General features: G+C 38.4%; 3 protein-coding genes and 1 long non-coding RNA gene across 9 annotated transcripts in view; 2 read left to right on the top strand and 2 right to left on the bottom strand.

Moving 5' to 3' along the window:
* The first annotated feature begins 24 nt into the window (after positions 1-24).
* Positions 25-17,475, top strand: LOC110862710 (dmX-like protein 2). 5 transcript variants are annotated; one of them, XM_035845815.1, is made up of 39 exons: positions 25-138; positions 304-392; positions 473-688; positions 769-957; positions 1,026-1,262; positions 1,350-1,449; positions 1,650-1,755; positions 1,964-2,040; positions 2,109-2,211; positions 3,686-4,601; positions 4,679-4,860; positions 4,932-5,160; positions 5,250-5,402; positions 5,462-6,370; positions 6,451-6,687; positions 6,774-7,009; positions 7,089-7,365; positions 7,446-7,500; positions 7,688-7,966; positions 8,040-8,053; positions 8,132-8,224; positions 8,288-8,516; positions 8,596-8,909; positions 8,992-10,137; positions 10,235-10,758; positions 10,831-11,278; positions 11,557-11,724; positions 11,936-12,462; positions 12,536-12,581; positions 12,661-12,891; positions 12,958-13,085; positions 13,152-13,257; positions 13,401-13,484; positions 13,748-13,808; positions 13,883-14,023; positions 14,096-14,148; positions 14,218-14,497; positions 14,576-14,711; positions 14,824-17,475. In XM_035845815.1, the coding sequence occupies exons 3-39, from the start codon at positions 599-601 to the stop codon at positions 14,951-14,953; spliced, it is 9,234 nt and encodes a 3,077-aa protein (XP_035701708.1). In that variant the 5' UTR covers positions 25-138; positions 304-392; positions 473-598; the 3' UTR covers positions 14,954-17,475. The 5 variants fall into 5 exon arrangements, with proteins under 5 accessions (XP_035701708.1, XP_035701709.1, XP_035701707.1 ...); XM_035845816.1 differs by having other exon boundaries at positions 572-688; XM_035845814.1 differs by having other exon boundaries at positions 125-392.
* On the bottom strand, positions 2,273-3,463 carry LOC110862712 (acyl-protein thioesterase 1). The gene is made up of 5 exons (XM_022111925.2): positions 3,293-3,463; positions 3,190-3,221; positions 3,054-3,119; positions 2,835-2,979; positions 2,273-2,742 (listed from the first exon to the last, which is right to left on the bottom strand). The coding sequence occupies exons 1-5, from the start codon at positions 3,344-3,346 to the stop codon at positions 2,380-2,382; spliced, it is 660 nt and encodes a 219-aa protein (XP_021967617.1). The 5' UTR covers positions 3,347-3,463; the 3' UTR covers positions 2,273-2,379.
* LOC118433656 lies at positions 14,491-15,219 on the bottom strand. Its single transcript, XR_004833486.1, has 3 exons — positions 15,080-15,219; positions 14,784-14,915; positions 14,491-14,694 (listed from the first exon to the last, which is right to left on the bottom strand). It is a non-coding gene; the product is annotated as an uncharacterized LOC118433656 (long non-coding RNA).
* A 1,729-nt stretch (positions 17,476-19,204) lies between the features above and the next one.
* Positions 19,205-19,979, top strand: part of LOC110862736 (inositol polyphosphate-5-phosphatase A) — a 28,266-nt gene continuing 27,491 nt past the window's right edge. The window contains exons 1-2 of one of the 2 annotated variants that reach the window (XM_022111955.2): positions 19,205-19,720; positions 19,824-19,865. In XM_022111955.2, the coding sequence (XP_021967647.1) occupies positions 19,670-19,720; positions 19,824-19,865 (93 nt within the window). In that variant the 5' untranslated portion in view covers positions 19,205-19,669. The remainder of the gene's footprint in view (positions 19,721-19,823; positions 19,866-19,979) is intronic. The other variant, XM_022111954.2, reaches the window with a different exon arrangement.

Raw genomic sequence — 19,979 nt, forward strand, 5'->3', positions numbered from 1 at the left:
AGAAAGCCACACCTTGTCTTTCCGGGGAATTTGACACTCGGACTTTCACCACCACCACCAACCACCAACTTCTCACCAAAATGTTGCAGTTTTAGAAAACTCTGCTTCTGCTACGGACACGGAACAACAAGACTTGACGTAAATATAGTTAAAATGACATAGTTTAAGCTAATTGGTGTCGTATTACTCCCCGTAGTTGTGTGTGGATCTACTCGAATTAACAGAGTGGAAAAATACTAACTGTCTGATAATTCAGTTTAATTAATTTTGTAATTAATCACATGTTCGGTTGATTGATTCCAGTCATATTTTGACTTTGAAAGAAAGAATACGATTACGTCAAAACAAAATTAGAGATAGTGGAACAAGCTGATCTCATCACTCAGGCTCAGGTAATTTGTTCTTTAGAATTGCAAAAATAAAATATATATTTCAAAACGTTTAATCACAAATTATAAATAATTATAAATAGGTAATAAAGACTATCGACCCAGAGAAGGAAGGACTATGAACGGTTAATGCGACGTCATGAAGATAAAGTGATAATCCTTTCCATTTAAAATTTATCAAGCGTGACCAACAACAAAAAGGCGTCAAAATGAGTGGGTGTCATCAAATTTTAACCGGAGCTGTCAACTCTGGTGACCGCTCCTTCTGCATGGGAAATATTGACAGTATCTCTTTTCTGGTGGGTTCTCCAAGAATTTTATTCCGTATGGTTATGCAGTAAATCTAAAATTATTTCGATTTGTGCTTATTTTCCTATAGGCATATGCTTCTGGATGCAAACTCGTCATTCTATCTTTTGATTTCCAACGGGTGCAAATTATCCCAGGCGATGTGCAAATAAGCTGTGTCCACTGCTCGTCAGAATCTGGGAAAATTGCCGCAGCGTATCAAAACAAGATTAAAATCTTTGAACCTGTCCTCAACAAGGATTTAAATCATCCAAATCCGGTTCGTATTTTAACCTTTAACCTTTTCCTTCGTTCGTGGAAAAACTGTAACTAATTAATTTAATTTAGCTCTTCAACTACCGCTGGCAAGAAACATCTGTGCTAGAGTGTGAATGCAGAGTAAATTCGCTATCATGGGATCAAGAAGGTTACCGTCTCCTCATGGGGGGCACGTCTCTCCAAATGTGGAAATTATCCCGAAAATTTGGCGTCATTGTTGGCGATTCGCCCAACCAGAAGGCAAATTATTATGGAGGTAACAACAATGGGGACATCCATTGGGAGTGTATATGGAAATGTGCGACGGTAAGTTTATCCTTTATCATAGGATAATTTCGTCAATCATAAATTATAAAGTACATTGTTAACAACTATTGTTGCATATATATGTAGGCGACGGAAGTTCATTTTCTTGGGTTTTCACCGGATTCCTGTCTTTTTGCCACGGCTGGAAAGTTTGATCGACTCGTCAAAGTTTGGTATCCAATGTCACGTAAGTATTATAATTATTTTAATGACGAGGTTTATACCAGTTTATACTGGAAAGTATAAGTTGTTTGCAAACTTATACAAACAAGTTTGCCAAATAATTTGATACGTGAGAAGTCTGCCTTATATACCATGAAATCGGATGCAGCACAAGCTCCATTACCCTAAATATGCACATATATATCTACTCCTTTCATTTCACAGGACTTTCTCCAACTCCAGAGAAAATATCGTACGATTTCGTTTATTTGCCCCACCCGAGAGCCGTGACTGGATTTTCGTGGCGTCAGACGAGTAAATATATGCCCAAGTGAGTTCTCCAAAGTAAACTAAACATTTCTTGCTTGTTTAGTGAAGAGAGAAATGATTGATTCGAATCCTAGAGTGATATTTAGTAGTAGTCTTTCTCTCTCACTCGCTAACACAACAGCTACATTGTACGTATAAGTATATGCTGTGGTTGTGGTTGCGTAAACATGAGTGTTGCTTTCTCTAATGGTATGCAATTTTATTATCAGGGGAGCCGTGTTCAACTGTTTGATAACGGGTTGTTTGGACAAGATCTGTCGCATCTGGACGGAAACAGTATTACCTGGTGTGTTGATTTATATTTATTGCAGATCTTATGTCATGCTCTAACGATTGTATTTTTTTTTAATCCAGAGGACAGCTTTAGTGTCAATGTAAATCGAGATTTGCAGCCGACAGATCCCAAATTCCATAGGACTCATAAACACCGGATTATGAAACGACTACAACATGTAAAGTATGTACATTAACCATGTTCTTTATGGTTTTATGCAAATCCGCTTTTGCTTTACAAAAAATTACGGCTTATTCATTGTTCCAAAAAAACATGAATCTCTTTTTTACTACAATTTCATCGAAAAAAAATTACTCTGAGTCCAAAAGATTTTTTTGCTATGAATCTGAATTATGGTAATTTTTCTTTAATAAAATTTTGCACGTCCCTCATTTCTCTCGGGGACGAGGAATGTTGCAAGTTTTCATACGTCTTGAAAGTAAAATTGGGAAGTTTTCCCAATTCTTGGAGCATTTTAGAAGTTCCGACGCCCACCTCGTAATGAACTACGGTGTCAGCATCGCCGTGGCATTGTAGAACTGGTGGCTTGTTGATCTTGTCCCATGAAATTGTTTTGCGAACGGGAAGATAGCCGGATAGAATGACCAGTCCGGCCAATGAGTGAGGTCCAGTGAGTCCTGTGTACAAAGATAAGGCTGCTCCTTGCGAGAATCCACCGAGAAGGATTCGATCCGCTGGAATTCCGGCTTTGATCTAAATTAAACCGTTAACAATATTAATTAACTTCACTAACGTTAAAATAGTGGGTTAGTGGTCATCGTTATTAGTTTAGTTGGGGTGCAGACCTCGTCATCAATCATTTTTACAATATCTTGCGACGCATTTTTAACTCCTTGCTCGTCTTCATTTCCATCATTTTTGTCCAGGGATCGAATATCAAACCAAGATGGCATTTCAAACCCCATGTTGATCGTGACGGGCGCTTCAGGCCTAATTTAAGAGATGTAGATTGATTAAATTCACTTCAGAAATAGAAGTTCTGATCATGTATCTCTAAATCTTACGCTGTGGGGCAGATGAGCTTAGCATGAGGGGGTTTTATATCGGCCAAGTCGCTCGCCCAGCCATGTCTGTAAAAGTGTAAATTGTCAAGGTCAAAGTTACTTTTAGTTGTGTAAATTTTCAATAATTTCCACGTACCCCGTATCTCCAAGTCCATGCAGGAAGAAAATCTATTAAAATTAATCATAGTTGCATATTTAAGCCAGTTAATTAATATAGTGTATATTCACTCCAAGCTTACCGTTGCCGTGTGCTTGACGGCAGCAGGAATGATAACTGGAGGAATGAGAGACATTATTGATACGTTCGAATTTTAACTCAATTTTAGTGAATTGATGAGGAAAAATGTAGAATTAATTAAAATCCGGCTGTTGCCTGCTGATCCTACAATGAGAATGGGTTAACATAACACTTATATCGACCACTCGTGACATGGGAATCAAGAGAAACTACCTCACGTCTTTTACTCAGAAGTCGAATTCGTATAGCGTCTTGTTTTTGCATGCAATATTGCATAACTGTCCTATTGCAAAATTCCATCTATTCCATTATACATAATAACATGCAAATATCTATTGATAACAATGACCTTTTGTACTATTTATAAATAATTTATACTACTTGACACTTGCAGGGCCTGCTTTCACCTCAAGAAATCCCGAACTAGAGACATACAACAACACCATCACACCATAACGTCGGCCTTTCCACTTCCAATGATTTCTGGAGCCGCCCTTCCCATGCTTGGCCTCCCATCGGTCCATTCAATCCCATCCACGATGGATTTCGTCCAAGCTCATCACATGATGCATCACGGGATCGCTGTACATTTCCACTTGTCCGCCAGTATTAATGCAGAAACGGATATTCCCCTCGTGCCAGCCTTGAAGCATCACAACTTCCGAGTTTTTTGGCTAAACAACAAGGAAATGTTCTTCACTCAGCAGGCGGAAACTATATTGCAAGAGATTTGTCGAAAAGGAATGGAGAGGGATGATTCTGGAGACAATTTTGATGAGGGTGGAAACCGACATTTGCCTAAATCTCACTCACACGACGACAACCATAGATTGGGTGCTGATGATGACAGTTCTCAGCCATCTTTAAGTTCTGCGGCATCCTCGACATCCTTAGCGGACGGAAATTTCACCCCCAGTTTGGATATGCTAGACCGGAAATTGGAACAGTTGTTGCGAGACTGGCACAAGACGCCCGATATTCTTGTCTCACTTCATCCCATTGATGGATCTTTTCTAGTCTGGTCGATCGACTGGTTGGATGAGCATTCTCCAGGATCATTTCGACAAGCTCAAGTCTCATTTTCTAGCTGCATTCCGGGCGCAATACCATTGGCGGATGCGACCAGCATGTCTAGTCCAAACCTGTATTTGTTTCCGCTGGAAAAGTTGGCGTCCAACAGGGCAGCGATGATGACGAAACATCACAACGGATCTCTAAATTTGTGGACATTGAGCTTTGGAGATGATTCAAAGTTTTGCCAATTACTAAGCGTATCTCATGCAAAGAGAGCTTCTGGTCATAGATTTAGGGTGAGTTCTAATAAGTCGTAAATTACTACTATCTAAATTATCATTATGTATTAAACCATGATGTGGTAACTCTACAGGTACGAGAAATGTCCTGTCACCCTGTCCTCCCTTTAATCCTAACTGCTGCCAGTCACTCCTTTACCACTAATACAGCCTCTTCGGGTGGCATTGATGATTCTGAAGCTGGAGGGCCAAAGAGTCAGAATTACTGCAGTGAGCTAATCCTATGGCGTGTGGATCCCATCGGACCCCTTTGCAAGTGAGTAAAGTTTATCAAGTGCTATTCTTTCCGTATTACAAATTAATTATGCAACAATTATTATTTCGCAGATCTGGAGGAGTAGTTGAAATTGCGAGGATAAATTCATCGGAAGTTGATGCCTTCTCTCATGTCGCCTGGGTGCCCGGCCTCCTTCCTAGCACGTCCTTATTTTCTAATTCTGGCTGTTTCGTCGCCTCAGATGGGACTAATTTGCGAGTTTATCAAGCAGTTTTGGATGCGAGTAATTTATTGGCGGAAATTTCTTCAGTGTACAGAAAACGAAAAGCGTCCTTAAATGTGAGTCACATATATCCTGTCAATTTCTTTGTTAAAGTACAACTAATCCAAAGTAAAACTAGTAACTAGTATTATTGATTATCTTTCAGGACTCTGTGGTCAGTCTTTCCTCCTCCAGCTCGCTTTCTTCAGTTCATGATGAAGTTGAAGACCCTGCAGATCCGGACCTATTCGCTATCGTCAGTCAGCAGTCGACATCACGACCGGGATGCATTTTACAACTTGATCGCATTGACAATCAGGTAAAAAGGAAATAATTATAAGTAATAGTTCATATCTTAATTTATTATTTTAAACGCAGAATTGGGGAGAAGTGTCGTTCATTGAAGTCTTCCGAGATGACATTGAACCAGCTCGGAGGGGAAGTCTCGATTACAAAGAATCATTCCACGTTGTCCTCATTGTGAACAAGATTGAGATCCATGCTTGGCGAATTGAAATATCCACTCCTTCCCATGGTTTGGAACCCCACGAATTCTACGATGACGACATATCCCTCAACATCTCGAATCCACACCATAATTCCACCTCCACCCATGAAGACGACTTTCCCGTTGGAGCTTCAGCAGCCGACACTCGCATCGTAAACGGACTTCCCTCCATTATCACAACGATGGAGAAATCCAACAAGAAATCCTTCCTCAACATTACAGTTAATAAACTTGTCCAACAAAGTCTGGGACCTGTTGGTTCAGATCTTCGATTCTCCTTCTGTACGGGACACTTTGTTTGTGGCTCCAGCTACGCACTGATTGTCACTTCAAAGGATTCCGTGAAATTATTGAAATTACAGAAACGAATTGACGGCCTTGATCCCCCCTGTTTACATGGATTCGACAACATTTTTAAAGAATGGAATAGTTTGGGTGCTTGTAAAGAAAAGGGACAATTACTCCAAGCAAGTGCGGCCTATAGTGGAAGAATTGCCTGTGTCTACAAGTTGGACAGAAGAACAGAAAAGGAGACAAACGTATCTGACGAGAAAGAAAAAGTCAGCGGGGGAGGATCTCCGACCAGCAACAGCGACAACAACAATGAGTCGCCAAGCTGTGCTGTTACGGTTTATGAATGTGAGAGCACGGGAGGGACGGAGTGGATGTTGGAGGATACAATCGAACTTCACACGGGAGGCGAAGTCACAGCGGTTCATTTAGAGTGGATTCCAAAACATGATGCGCAGCATATTTTGGCATTAGCTATTTCCGATATGGTAAGTAATCTTAGAAATTCGTGAATGTTATATTTTGTTTGTAGATTTAAAAAATAACTTTATTTATTGAACTTTTCCAGATCTGTCTATTCGCACATGTTAGCCAAGAACCAACAATTACATTTGGTGCCAAAGTTCTGCCTTCCAGCACATCGTGCAAATCGCAGTATTGGTTGCCCTTGCATGCGTTTAAACTGAGCAGTGCGGACGGACTAAATCCGTTTCCAGTCCGGTTCGGTTGGATTCATGCCGTTTGTGTTGTCGCGATGAGAAATGAGATGCAAGTTTATTCTCAGTGGGCTCTAGAGAATTTGACGGTTAGCTTTTTTAAAATTCCATCAAGGGTAATCTATGGTTCTCCGTTTTTGAATATTTTGACTGAAATATTTTTATATGTTTTTAGGACGTGAGCAGCTTAATCCCCGCATCGACAAAGATGACTCGAAAGGAGACAGAGATTGATGAACAGCCAAATAAACCGCAGATTGAGCTGTCGCTATTATCCGGAAGTGTTGGACTATTTCAATACACGAGACATTGTTTCCCAGTCCTGCCACAATATCATCCAACACAATTGATGGGGATGCTTAATTCTGGCAAAGTTCGATGGGTCAGAGTCATTTTGGGACATCTCGTTAGGTAGGTCTATCTATATTGATGGTGGATAAATAATTAGTCCCGAATTATGAAATTCTATAATTAATTCAACAAATTGTAGATGCCTGGGAGGAAGTGGAGGTTCTCTAAAGCGACAGAATTCACTCTTGCACGATGAAGACGGGAGGCAGCGTAGCTTCTCGAGGTCACGTTGTCTGTCTATCAGCTACTCAGGTGCGGCTCCACCTTCTCCGTTGGAACATAGAAACTCTGTTGTGTTTCAGAGTGATGAGTTATCCTTTAACTACGCGGAAATGCGAACAATTCCGCCCGTTCCGTTATGGATGTTGCTAAATGCAGAGAAAGATGATGGGCAGGGTGCGTCGGACGATAAATCGGTACGCAAATTATTATTACTTCAAGCTTGAATGTTGAATGTTTTCGGTTCGTCTTTAAAAATGATCTTTACCTTTTATAGAACGACTACAAGGAACTGTTTAATGCTGAAGCTGTCGATGAGCCTTTGGACGAATGTACGTATAAGTTGTTGTTTCTATAAAGTCCTTAGCGAATGGGAAATTTTTACACTTCTGTCTTGAGATCCACCCCACAAAGCCTCAAAATTTGTAGTTGTAATTTGTAAATTCATCACCTTTCCAGAGCCCATATCACACTTTCTTATTTAGCAAATAGCTTTATTTATATTATTTTATCTTTTAGCCGTATTTGACGACTTTCTCGACGACGATGACGATGGAATGGGAGGTGGTTCTGAAAAGAAGAGGAGACGATCCACCAGCGGAGACAATCAAGCTTTAAACTTTGGACAGAGACAGTCTCGCCAATTATCTCGAGTTTTGACCCACACGCAAATCCCAGGATTGACATCAGTCGATCAAATGCACCTCTTGGCATTGGCGGACACTGTCGCGTCTATCGGGACTAAATTAGATCACCATCGGGACGTTACTCAGAGTCATTTACACGATGGAACTCCAGGTTAATTGATTTGCATAATTTTGAGTAAATGTTGATCATTAACTAATGTTCTGAATTGTTGTTAATCTAATAGATTCGTTAGATGAGGTAAGGTTACTTTAATTATGCACAGATTTTCTTGACGTGGTTATAAAGGTATGCTAAGTTTATTTCTAATTTTCACAGTGCGGTCTCCGCTTCCTCATCGTTGTCCGCCACTACAGTTACCTCATTAAATGTCTACCACCCGCACAGCGAGTACCAATTCAAAAACTTGGGGTAGGTGATGTATATACCAGAATCTTATTTAATTCTTTAATTATATTCGGAACTGTTTTTTAGATTTCCACCTCTGACATCGTTTGGGCATTCCATTCTGAATCTCAAGAAGATATTCTATCCCTCATTCCAGCGTACCATAAAGGAGAAGCTACCTGGTCCCAAATGCGAGAATTGGGAGCAGGATTTTGGCTTCGAAATAATCAAACGTTGCGTATCTGCATGGAAAGAATTGCAAAATACGCCTTCCAAAAGACTCAAGATCCCATGGACGCTGCAATCTTTTACCTTGGTAATTCGATGCACAAGTTTATTTCTATTATTGTAAAAAATAATATATAACACACTAATGTGCCTGTATTTTTTATTAGCCATGAAAAAGAAAACGCTTCTCTGGGGCTTGTATAGATCCAAAAGAGACGAGAAGATGGCACTTTTCTTTTCCAACGACTTTGCGGAAGAACGATGGAGAAAGGCGGCTCTCAAGAATGCATACGCTCTCCTCGGAAAGCAGAGATTCGAACATGCGGCTGCATTTTTCCTACTCGCAGGAAGTTTAAAAGATGCATTGGAAGTTTGTTTAGCCAAGTTGAAAGATGTTCAGTTGGCTCTGGTCGTGTCGAGATTATACGAGGGTGGAGATTTGGATCCAACGCCGCCACCGGTCAGGACACTGCTACAAGATGTAAGTTATATTAATTTTTTAGTCCGTTTGGTTTGAAACAATATATATAATAAAATAAAATAATAAATTTATTATATGTTAGGAAATTTTAAAAACCACACGCCCCGTGGATGAAGGATGCGAACCTGATCCCTTCCTCTGCTCAATGGCATTGTGGATGCTGAAAGAATTTCAGAGCAGTTTGGACATTCTCCTTAAAACAAGAAGCATGTCATCCCGTGTTTTCAATTTTTACGTCTTCCTCCGAAATCATCCTCTCCTCGTGCGTCAAAATAAGGCAAAAGGCACTCTCGCGTTAAGTTCGCAAGAAAGAAATCTATACTTTTTCACGGCCCATGAACACTATGCAAGAGGTTGTCCAGCACTAGCGATCCATGTCCTTTCTCAACTTCCGAAAGAGAGGAAAGCGCCCAACAGCATAATTGGAACTCCGATAAAATCCCCAGTCAAAGCAGACAGCAGGATTGAATCTGGAATCCTCTCCGGTCATGATGATGATGACCGATGGACGAGCGGGACAAGCAACAAATTGAATGATAGTGGAACAGGGACTTCTGTCACGGATTTTGCGGCACCACCGAAGCAGGAGCCTTTAGACTTTGATTGGGCGACTCCACTCGCCACTGGACCTTCCAAAAAAATTGTGGAAGATGAGTTAAAACTAGACTGGGATGACGATGAGCACAGTGGCGAAGAGGAGGAAGAAGCTCCTAAACCAGCTGCTAAAAAACCAACATTTCTTGTGAAGGAATCCTTAATCAAGAATACGAGTAAAGATATGGGGAAATCCATCTCAAAAGAAGAAAACAGCATTTATGTCGAGGAAGGTGAAGAAGATTTGAACGATCCTCATACTATGATTGCCGTAGAGTTGAGATTGGCTAGCTGTATGAAACTAATGTCGGAAGAGATTGTCAACATGGCTGGACAATTGGAAGGGACCGAGCTGAGACTCCACCTCTACGCCTGGTTGGAAAAACAAGTTCCTACCCTCAAGGAAATCTGCCGGTACACGAGCGACGACGAGGATCTCGATACGGACGAGTGGAGTGCAAAAGAAAGAAGCCTAACCCCTCGTCTCGATACTCATGGGAGTGGCCTTCATGAAATCATCCTGTCCGAGAAGCTAGATTTGGAGTGGAAAATGGGAATAATTACTAGACGAAGTCGCTGGCTTCGAGCCAATCGTCACCTTCTTGCCACACTTTTATCGTTCGCCCGACTTCACGTAAGTGATGATTACCTGTACCGTAACTTTATACTTCTGTACTGCTGATGCAGAAATCTGTAAAAATATTTTCACAATTATGTTTTGTTATTTGCAGGCGCATGCCTTGGCTCCAGTGCATATCGAACTTGTTTTCCTTCTCGATGAGCTTCAAAAGGAGAAATCTACAGGGACGGGACCCTCTCTTGTGTCACCCTTGCCCTACCTTCACTCCGAATTTCCACTCCTCTCCGCAGTTGCAAATCCTGCCAAAACGGCCGTCTCGTTTATTCAGTCCTCTGCTCGAGATATACTTCAAACAATGTCCGAACTTATTGCCATCCCCGTTTTTCCTTTAGCAAAGGATGTCGTTGATAATGTGAAGCCTGATCCGAGGAAAACCTCCATGGCAGAGTCTGCAGCTACGAAGACGCATTCCATTGCTGGGACAGAAATTCCTGAGGAGACAGGAGGGGAGGATGGCTTAAATAGTAGAGAAGGAGGAATAGGGGATGATAATCCGGAAGACACCGAAGAACAAAAGCAGTCGCACGATTCTCCGACCAAGAAGGGTGGTGACGATGATACGTTTGTAGATAATGACCCTAAAGATGAAATGAGTGCTATTGTCTGTGACTGGAAGTGAGTTTAATCAATAATTGTTTATCACTATACTTCAGCATTAATGGTGATAACTTTTAATTTGTTTTACAGACTAGTCTTGGTTCTCCGTGACTCTGGCGTAGCTCTAAGCTCTTGTCTTTTCCAAGCATTGAGTGACTCTGAAGGAACGGAAGCGAAAGAAATCGGTGTCCAACTACTCTTTACACCCAGACGCCGTCGCTGGAGCAGTGCAGGGACGAGTGGTTCAGGAGATGGTCAATCCGGCGTCATCTCAACGCCAGATAAGTGGCCCGGAGTTGCTATCCTGCGTGGGATGTTGTCCAGAGAGGAAGATGGGGAAACACCAAAATTAAAGTTCCTGCTAGTTGAATGCTATGCTGCGGTGTATGTTAGCATTTTCGTCCACGCAATTGCTATCTGCGACGCTGTTGTGTTATATCGAATCCTCGCCAAGAAAATGGATGCGGCTGGGTTTGCCTCTATTTTTGGAGGTGGGACTAAAAAGCAGATCAAAATGTCCGTGATTCAACAGCTAAATGTAAGTTAACTTCATCTTTATTAATTTATGTCCAATTAAAATTATAATAAACTAATTTGTCCAGCCAGATGTGTGAATTTTAACCATCTCGTAATAACTTTGTCCTGTCCGTAAAAAATAATTAAGATTTTGTCGGGTTTTGGGTGCTTACCACTCTTAGATTTCAAAATTTGTAGTCACATTACTGATGCACCCTTCTTTGCAAAATGATCTACATGTCCAAAAATAAAACAAGATTCTTTATCGTGTTCTTGTATGTATGTTCTGCCCCGAATTAGCCTCAGTCGCAAAGCTGTTCATCCGACAAAGACGGTGGCGACACATCCCCATCATCCGTTTGGACGACTCTTGCCAGCCTGAACAAAGCGAGGATGAAATTCAACATGAAATTACTAGGACAGCAACTTCACCTCACGAGTCCTCGAACGACAACTGCACCAATAAAGGCAAGCCAAGCCATGCATTCGTCGAAACCTTGGTTTTTCTTCTATTTTTTTCTGCCCTTTTGCTAATTTTGTGTTGGGCGCTTTTTTGTTTAATTACGTAGTTATTATAATTGTGTTTAAACTAAAAGATTATCGTGCTGAGATATTTCCTGTTTTTTGTTTTATTTATATTTTTGCCTTTAATAATTTATGACTTTTATCTTAATTGCAGGAAGAAAAACCGACATTCCGTGAAAAATTTGTCCCTCCAGACATTCCCATTTACGGATATTTGATGGGGAAGCCAAAACCACGTTCTGATGAGCACGACGGGAAACTAGTCTTCCCAGATTCGGAGGATGAGGATGAAGATGAGGAACACGAGGAGGAGGAGGAAGAAGATGACGGGTTCGGTTGGGAGCCAAAAAATCAGGAAATGAAACCCGAAAATTTACAAGATGATCCATTTTCTTACGCATGGAGATTGATGCGACTTGCTGCCGTGAAATTGGCAAAGAACGAGTTAAAACGAATCGTTGGGATTGCTGGAATTGATTTCAACGAGCTATCTCACATCAGTCCATATCTTGACGGACTTATCCGTGTCTTTACCGTGTGGCAAGAAAGATTATTTCGAGAAGTTGAAGGCGTGTCTCCTGCACCGATGAATTTTTTGCCAAATACGGTCGTAGAAAGTTTGGCTGGGCCTCCGATACATAAATATAGAGCATTGTTGGAACCAACGAATACGCCTTTTCCGTAATATTACATTACATATCATAATTCTTTTCTTAATATTTTACTCAAGAATATATCTCAATTTGTTTTCCAGGCAAAAGAGGTTAACATTCGGCCTTAGAAGATTGTGGAACATGTTGGTAAGTCTCCCATGCACTATAGACATAATCAAATTGTTTCTTCAGTGTAATTTGAAAAATATTTATTTTTCTTGAAAAGGTTCGTGAAGATAACGTGCAAGACTATTTTATCCGCTTCGTCTTTGGCAAGAAGCGAGCCGAGGATACAATGTCCTTGTGGGAAATGAGTATGGAAGCTCGTATGAAAACTAGTGATCGTGGTGAAGGTGCAGGTGAAGAGGAAGAAGAAGATCAGGCATCAAATGCGATCGGCCCTGTTAGAATTGTACATAAGGAGCATGAATCAATCTCTGCATTCTGTGTCAATCAGGTAAACAACTCATATTCATCATTAAAGAATAAAGTTATCAAGCTGAACAATTTGTAACAATTTCAGTCAAGTGCTGGCCTTATGGCAATTTCTACCCCGAAAGAAATTCAAGAGTTGGATATCAGCGTTTTACTTAATATGGAATCTTGGAAATTTGAAGATCAGTGTGAACTTGATCTCATTAATTTATACAAGTAAGTTTCTATTATTAGTTTCTTTATTATAAGAATCTATATCTAATCCACTTTCGTCTTGTGTAGGGATCCTGAGACGTTATCCTCGTCATCTTATCTCGTAGTTCAAAGTCCATCAGACAGGGCTCTCCTCTCCAATATCGAAAGACCTCAAAAAGGAAGCCATTCACTCGTAAGTTGTGCAAGTTCCAAATCCTTTTATGTGTATATAATCATCTGACTGAAAACAAAGGGTTCCATTAAAAATGATTAATTATTGTCCCGTTCTATTCTCATTCTTGCTACCTTGATGTATTTCGCTCGCCACGTATAAAGATAAAAGGTGTAAATTTCCACGGGTGTACGAATCATAGCTTTGTTCAGTATGTCTGTGATCGTTCCAGACGTCTGATGATTCCGGTAAAGCAAAACACAAGCCAATATCTTGTCCCTCGTCGTTCGTCTTGTCTCTATTTGCACAATAATTGTATTATATGTTTCGTTTCGTTATTAAGAATCGTAATAATTTTAGTTTATTATACATAGTTGATATTTGCAAATGTGCATGTGTATGTATTTATATTTTTAGTTCTTATAATCCAATTTTTATTATTACTTGAACCTGACCAATTTGACTGATTTCAAACATTAACACATTTGTGATGTTCAATATTTGTTTTCAGATTCTGAAACATAAAGTTGATGGAATACGTCGAATGGCTTCTCATGCAACATTACCACTTTGTACGTTTTTCCTAACATTTCCAATATTTTTAGAAAACTTGAAGTTAATTTTAACTAATTTTATTTTCTTCTAGACTTATCCGGTAGTCAAGATGGTAGCGTAAGATTATGGGAGTTTTCTCACGCACAACCCGTTTCTGTCCCGAGACCTGCTGGAACATTTGCAAAGGTGACGAAAATCCGATTTCACGGGAATAAATTTGGAGTTTGTGATGGTATGTAACTAATTAATTTTGAACTATTTCAAGTTTTCAATTTTAAAACGCTCGTTAATTTCAATCTACTAGGCGATGGAAGACTAAGTCTGTGGCAAATTGGAACAAATGCTCGCCCATTTTATGTAAGTAATTGTAAATTGTACTCGTTCTGTATTGTTTTCATAAAAATAAAAATAATTGTTATTTACTAGACTGCCCAATGCCACACCAAGCAAACAAGCGATTTTGTCTTCCTTGGGAGTTCTAGCCTCGTTGCGACTGCAGGAATGAGTACAGATTCTAAAAATGTCGCCATGTGGGACACACTTATGCCCATGAAAAAAGCGCAGATTGCTTCATTCGTCTCACACGAGCAAGGCTGCGTCGCTCTCGCATATGCGGAAGAACATCAAAGTTTAATTTCGGCAGGAAAGAAGGGGGCCATTTGTATTTGGGACATTAGACAGAGATCGTTACGACATAAATTCCAAGGTAAAAATTTAAAAAAATATGTACGATTTATTTTCGTAGGTTCGTTGATAAGCAGTTAATACATATATATTTTCATAGGTCATGAAAGTGCTATAAAATGCATGTCCTTGGACCCATCGGAAGAATATTTCTGCACGGGAGCAGCGGATGGTGATATAAAAGTTTGGGATTTTAATGGAAAACCGCTAGCCGTTTTCCTAGGAGAACATTTAAGGTACATATCCATACTTATTTAATGAATGCGTTCATAATGTGCATGTTATACATAATCATTAACTCAGCTTACACTAATGGACAATAAATAACACGATCGTATGAATTTTCAGATCTGGATTTTTCAAAAATATTCCTGGACAAGGTGTTACCCAACTCTCGTTAGACGCCCACCATCGCATGTTCTCATGTGGATCGGATGGATCTGTGAAAATTCGTGCGTTAAAAGATAGATTTGACTAATTATTCCATACGTTAAAAATTGTTATAAATTTCTTAATTATTTACTGTGTTTATCAATTTAAAATTATATATATATATTTAGTTTGCAATTAATTCTACATCATAATTTGTAACTTGTGATAATACCTTATATATAACTGGATGCCCTGTTTACGTATTGAGTTGGTTGTTGTTATTTTGAATTTTAATGATAACTTGTCCCCCCACATATTAACACCAGTTCTTCTGTAAATAATACCGCAAAGTAAACACGTTTAAAGAAAATGGTACGTTCGTGTTATACTGTTATCTCCAAAAAGTTCCGAATGATCAGTTCTGATTTATTTAACCGAGTATTACAATTTCCTAGTCATCCGTAGCTCGACGCGATAATTTGTACGAAAATTGTAGTTGCAAGAAATATCTCATCTAAAATCCAGCGTTAAGTAAAATGGGGTAAGAACAATAACTTATATAGAATATATAATAATAAGAATCGATTATCGTATAATATGTAAGTGCCGAAGACAAGGAGTAAGTATTTAAAAAATATACTGTCAGACAGAATATGTAGTCAAACTCAATTTACAAAAAAGTCAAATGATTATGATACTGGTTAAATCAATCATGTCGTGTAAAAAGATTACCTTTTCTCAGACAATATTACAGAACGAGGCACAGTGAACGAAACAAATTAAGTAAATTAACTGTTTCTGATTTCCTCTTTTGTACTTAATACATACGATTCGTTTAACTACTTCAATTGAGATTTGATTGAGGGTGCTACTGCGCAATTTTTTAATTCCTCATAAAACTAAAGACACTTATTTGCCCCAGGTTTCAATTTTCAATAATAAACCTGTAGAAGTATAATAAATTTAAATAAATTTTTGTAAGTTGTGTAACAAAGAAACAAGTGAAGAAGAATTGTTGGGACTGAATTACTACACAACAAGCGATGCAATCCAATCCACTTATTACTGAAACTGAAATAAAAAAACCTACTCCAAGCAACTTAGCGGGGCCTTTTAAGATGGCATTAATGCCATGTTGGTAGTTAATGGCGACACATTTGGGTGGAAAAGACCCCCACCGGTCAACCACTTGACCGATCATGCCCACCTTCGAACTCATCCTTACTTTTGACCCGAAGATCAAGTGTACAAAATTTCAAGTCGATAGAATGTGTTTAAAGAAAGTTATCGTGCGTACAGACAGACGGACGGACAGACAGACATCCTGACAAATCTATAAGGCCATATTAAAAGGCCTAAAAATACATATGAAGAAGAAGAATCACTGGAAATTCAGAAGCTTAAGTCAAATCATGATTACATTGTGGTTCATTATTATATTACACATAGTTGTTAAAAGAATTGCATACCGTTGTTTGCCTTACTTTCTTCTCAATCAGCAGCCGACGCAGCAGCAGAAATGATACTGAAAATGATATGATAATAGACATTCCGAACTACTACGTACACCGTGAATTTAAAGAAAACATAATCAATTTACAATTTTTACTATTTCATTTGTACTATTATTCTGTAATGTGTGTAGATTATGGTGCTCCTCAGTTCGTATTTTTGTAGGTATGATTAAGTAAAGAGTTCCCCAATTAACTAACTAACCAACTTCCTAATTTTTGACATTAGAGATTTGACCAGTATGCAACATCCTGAATCCTCAATTTATGCTCCTGTATTTTATCCTTCCTTAACCAGATCGTATGATAAAGACCTAAGAAAACTAACGACTAAAACTCACTCACACCTTGTTGAAACAAACCTATGCAGATTAATGTGGAATTAAAAAAAACTATTGATTGTTGTCTATGTAGTTAAAATAATATCGTGTCTTTGACATTTAGAAGAAATGATTAGCCTACTAAATATTATGTAAAACTAGACTTGTTGTATCGAATAGACAAACAAACCGTAGCAAGAGAAGAAAAATATGAGACAGTCAATTTACTTTTGTAGTAGCTCAGTAAAATGATAAGACTTATTAACAAGAAACTCAATTTATACACACAGCTAAATAATCAAGTCGTATTATACATATTTAATGGTTACTATTAATTAATTGTTCGATAAGCGTGCGGTGTCATTGTGATGTCCTCTTGTACATAAAATATGTGATTTATTTATGTGATGTGAGATGCAAGGGAAATTGTTTCTTTTGAAAAATCTGATATAAAGTTTGTGGGTTTTGAATTTTTGGGCGCATATAGTTAATCGTTAATTGGTTGAATTATAAGACATACTGTTACTACAATTGCTATTCGTATTTAAATACTAAGAATAATCTATAAAATTGTACCCACATCACATAAGAAAATTGGCATCGTGTTATGACATAAATTACAACTTGTACTTTTACCGTATCGCTAATATGTACACATATATTCTGGTTTACGTTAATTGTCCTGTGTGTGTAAAAAATGTATGTAATTTAAGATGGAACAAAATAGTCGAGTCAAAACAGTCGAGTTATTATTATATAAATAAATACTAAAATAAAATTGGAATTTGCAGAGTAAATACTTCATTGGTTTGTGTGCTCATGGATTTCTTTAAGATGAATCTTTCCTTATCTACGTGCGTGGAGGCATGAAAATGTTCAGTCGTGTAAGTAATAACTCAAAAGAAGTAATAACTTTTCGGTTTCTTTTCTTAGTTTCGAATTGTTTATGACATTGTCAAAATTTATGAGGGTGTCGTCCGATTTAACGCATTTCATAGTTCTGAGTCAGCCAGCAATAATAAATATGGGTCACATGTTTCACATGCATAAAAAGAAAGTCGATACTTATGACGTATGTACACCTTGGCTTCAGGTCTGAACTCTGAATTCCAGAAGGTTGATCTCTGAGTTTGTGGAATTACAATTGCGGGTAAAGTGACCCCAAAGAATTTGACACAGCAATGAATGCCCCAAGTTTCACATTTCTGTTTTGAAAAATGACCCAAAAATTGGAGGTGTCTATGAAGGTGCTTTCCGAAGCTAAAAAAAGTTCTCTTATTGATTCATTCAGTGGAAAGACGCTTGGTGCCACCATTGACGTCTGTCTGGTAAAATGCAAAAATGATCTTCAACCACTTGGTGGCTACGACGCTGAAAATTGTAACTCATGCAGGAATGCCATATTTATCTCCTTGAAACGCGTCTGAAGGTGTTCGAAATTTGGAAACCGAGACTGAGACTCATTGTTCTGACTGAAGACTGGAGAGCCCATTTAGACCAAGTCTTAAAAAGTTACGAGGTAATTCAACCATTTTACAACATAGAGACTATTAGAGACCACCCTGTACTATATACTTTTAACAGCGTTACTTCATATTTATTATCAGAAAATTGGCGTGAATGGAAACTTCAGCTATAAACAATAAGGTCCGGATGCGGTGGTGTATCATCGCATGTGTTAATTGTGTAAGAAAGCACTCAGCCATGTTTTTGTAAATATTATCAATTCAATATTTTGCATGAAATGAATGAAATCAATATCAAGAACAAAAGCTTATTCTTATTGTTTACTAATTTAGCCGAGTAGGGCAAATGCGCACTCGGTAAAACTTAACTTGTTATAAATATTCGTTTCAATACTAACTTCCATTTTAAACCCGGTATTCTTACCGAAGTAGGAAATTTGTCAAGCACAATTGCATACATAGGTATAACTATTTCGTACTTACTGTTTACTGTTTACTGTAGTTTATTCAAGTGTCGCGAATCATCAGTTATACACTGCACACTTTAGTTTCTAGCTTTTTAATTCAAGCTTGTCAATCCATATTTACAACTTACATAAATAAGTGCATTCAGATTTCTTTTTGTGCACTCACAATTCAATTATTTAAGCATTTTACATACATGGCTTTCTTTTTCGTTTCGAATTATCATCAGACAGACACAAGTAGAAACTTAATCTGACGGTTATGAAACTACTACTTACTCATTTTGGTCTAAAAGATTAAATTGCTAGCTTTTCTACTCAACTATCAAATTCGTCTACACACAACAGTACATATATGAGCATTACATTATTAATAGTTCAATTCAAAGCATCTAAAGTTTGGACCACATTATGTTTTAGTTGGTTAGCATGAATCTATAACACGCACGGCGTTATAGATTCAATTCTTCATGGTGGTTAGTCAGTCACTAACCGTTAGTGTAGCTTCTCAATTTATCACAGCGTAAATAAAGTACAACCTTTTTTACTAACAAAACTAATGGAGAACGGACTCGCAAGTAGTACCACTAGCCACACTGCCACAACATTCGCTTCAGTTCACTTCCAGACTTGGCGAGTGAAACAGCAGAGAGCTGAATATTTCCCCCACATTCCCGATTTTGACACGTTCCTCGTCTTCTTCCGCTTCTTTATTTATCAAAATAAAGGTCACGCAGATTAAATGAATGTGCTCATCTCGTAATAAAACATTTCCTCCATCCGACGTCCGTATTTCAGTTAAAAAAATTCAACAGAAACCAAGCCGAAAGTAACCTTTTACATAATAAACTTCCCGAAGTCGGGTAGTTTCGGATATCTTTTGTAAACAGTGGAGCTGTTGGAGGAGTAAAGAAACATCTGAAGTTCTCGAAAAGAGAAAAGTAAAGTGGGAAAGTATTTAAAGTAATAGTTAGCTAAATGAGAATAAAAGTGCTGGAAATTAAAGTTTTTCTGAAAGTGTGACCAAGTTTTTGTGGTGCTACCTTCTCAGTTCAGTCAAAATGGTGCGAATGTTTTTAGTCACGGCGAACGTGGGATCGGTCTTTGAAAATGTGGGTGCAGAAATTGGTTACAATATTTCGAATTTTTTAAAAATCTCTCAATCAAGCGAATTACGTTTCTAATTTGTGAAAACTTTTTCTTTTTCTATCGCAGTTGGAAAAAGGCCTGGAGATTTGGATGGATGAATTCACTTCGGTACGTGCAAGTTTTTTAAGTTTAGTTATAAATTTATAGAGCTTAACATAATTATATTTAGAACATAAATCATTTGCATTACGCGTGTAGTGTAGACGCAATTAAACGATTAGT

Source organism: Folsomia candida, unplaced genomic scaffold (assembly GCF_002217175.1).
Source record: "Folsomia candida strain VU population unplaced genomic scaffold, ASM221717v1 Fcan01_Sc066, whole genome shotgun sequence".
In the NCBI taxonomy this organism is placed as follows: domain Eukaryota; kingdom Metazoa; phylum Arthropoda; class Collembola; order Entomobryomorpha; family Isotomidae; genus Folsomia; species Folsomia candida.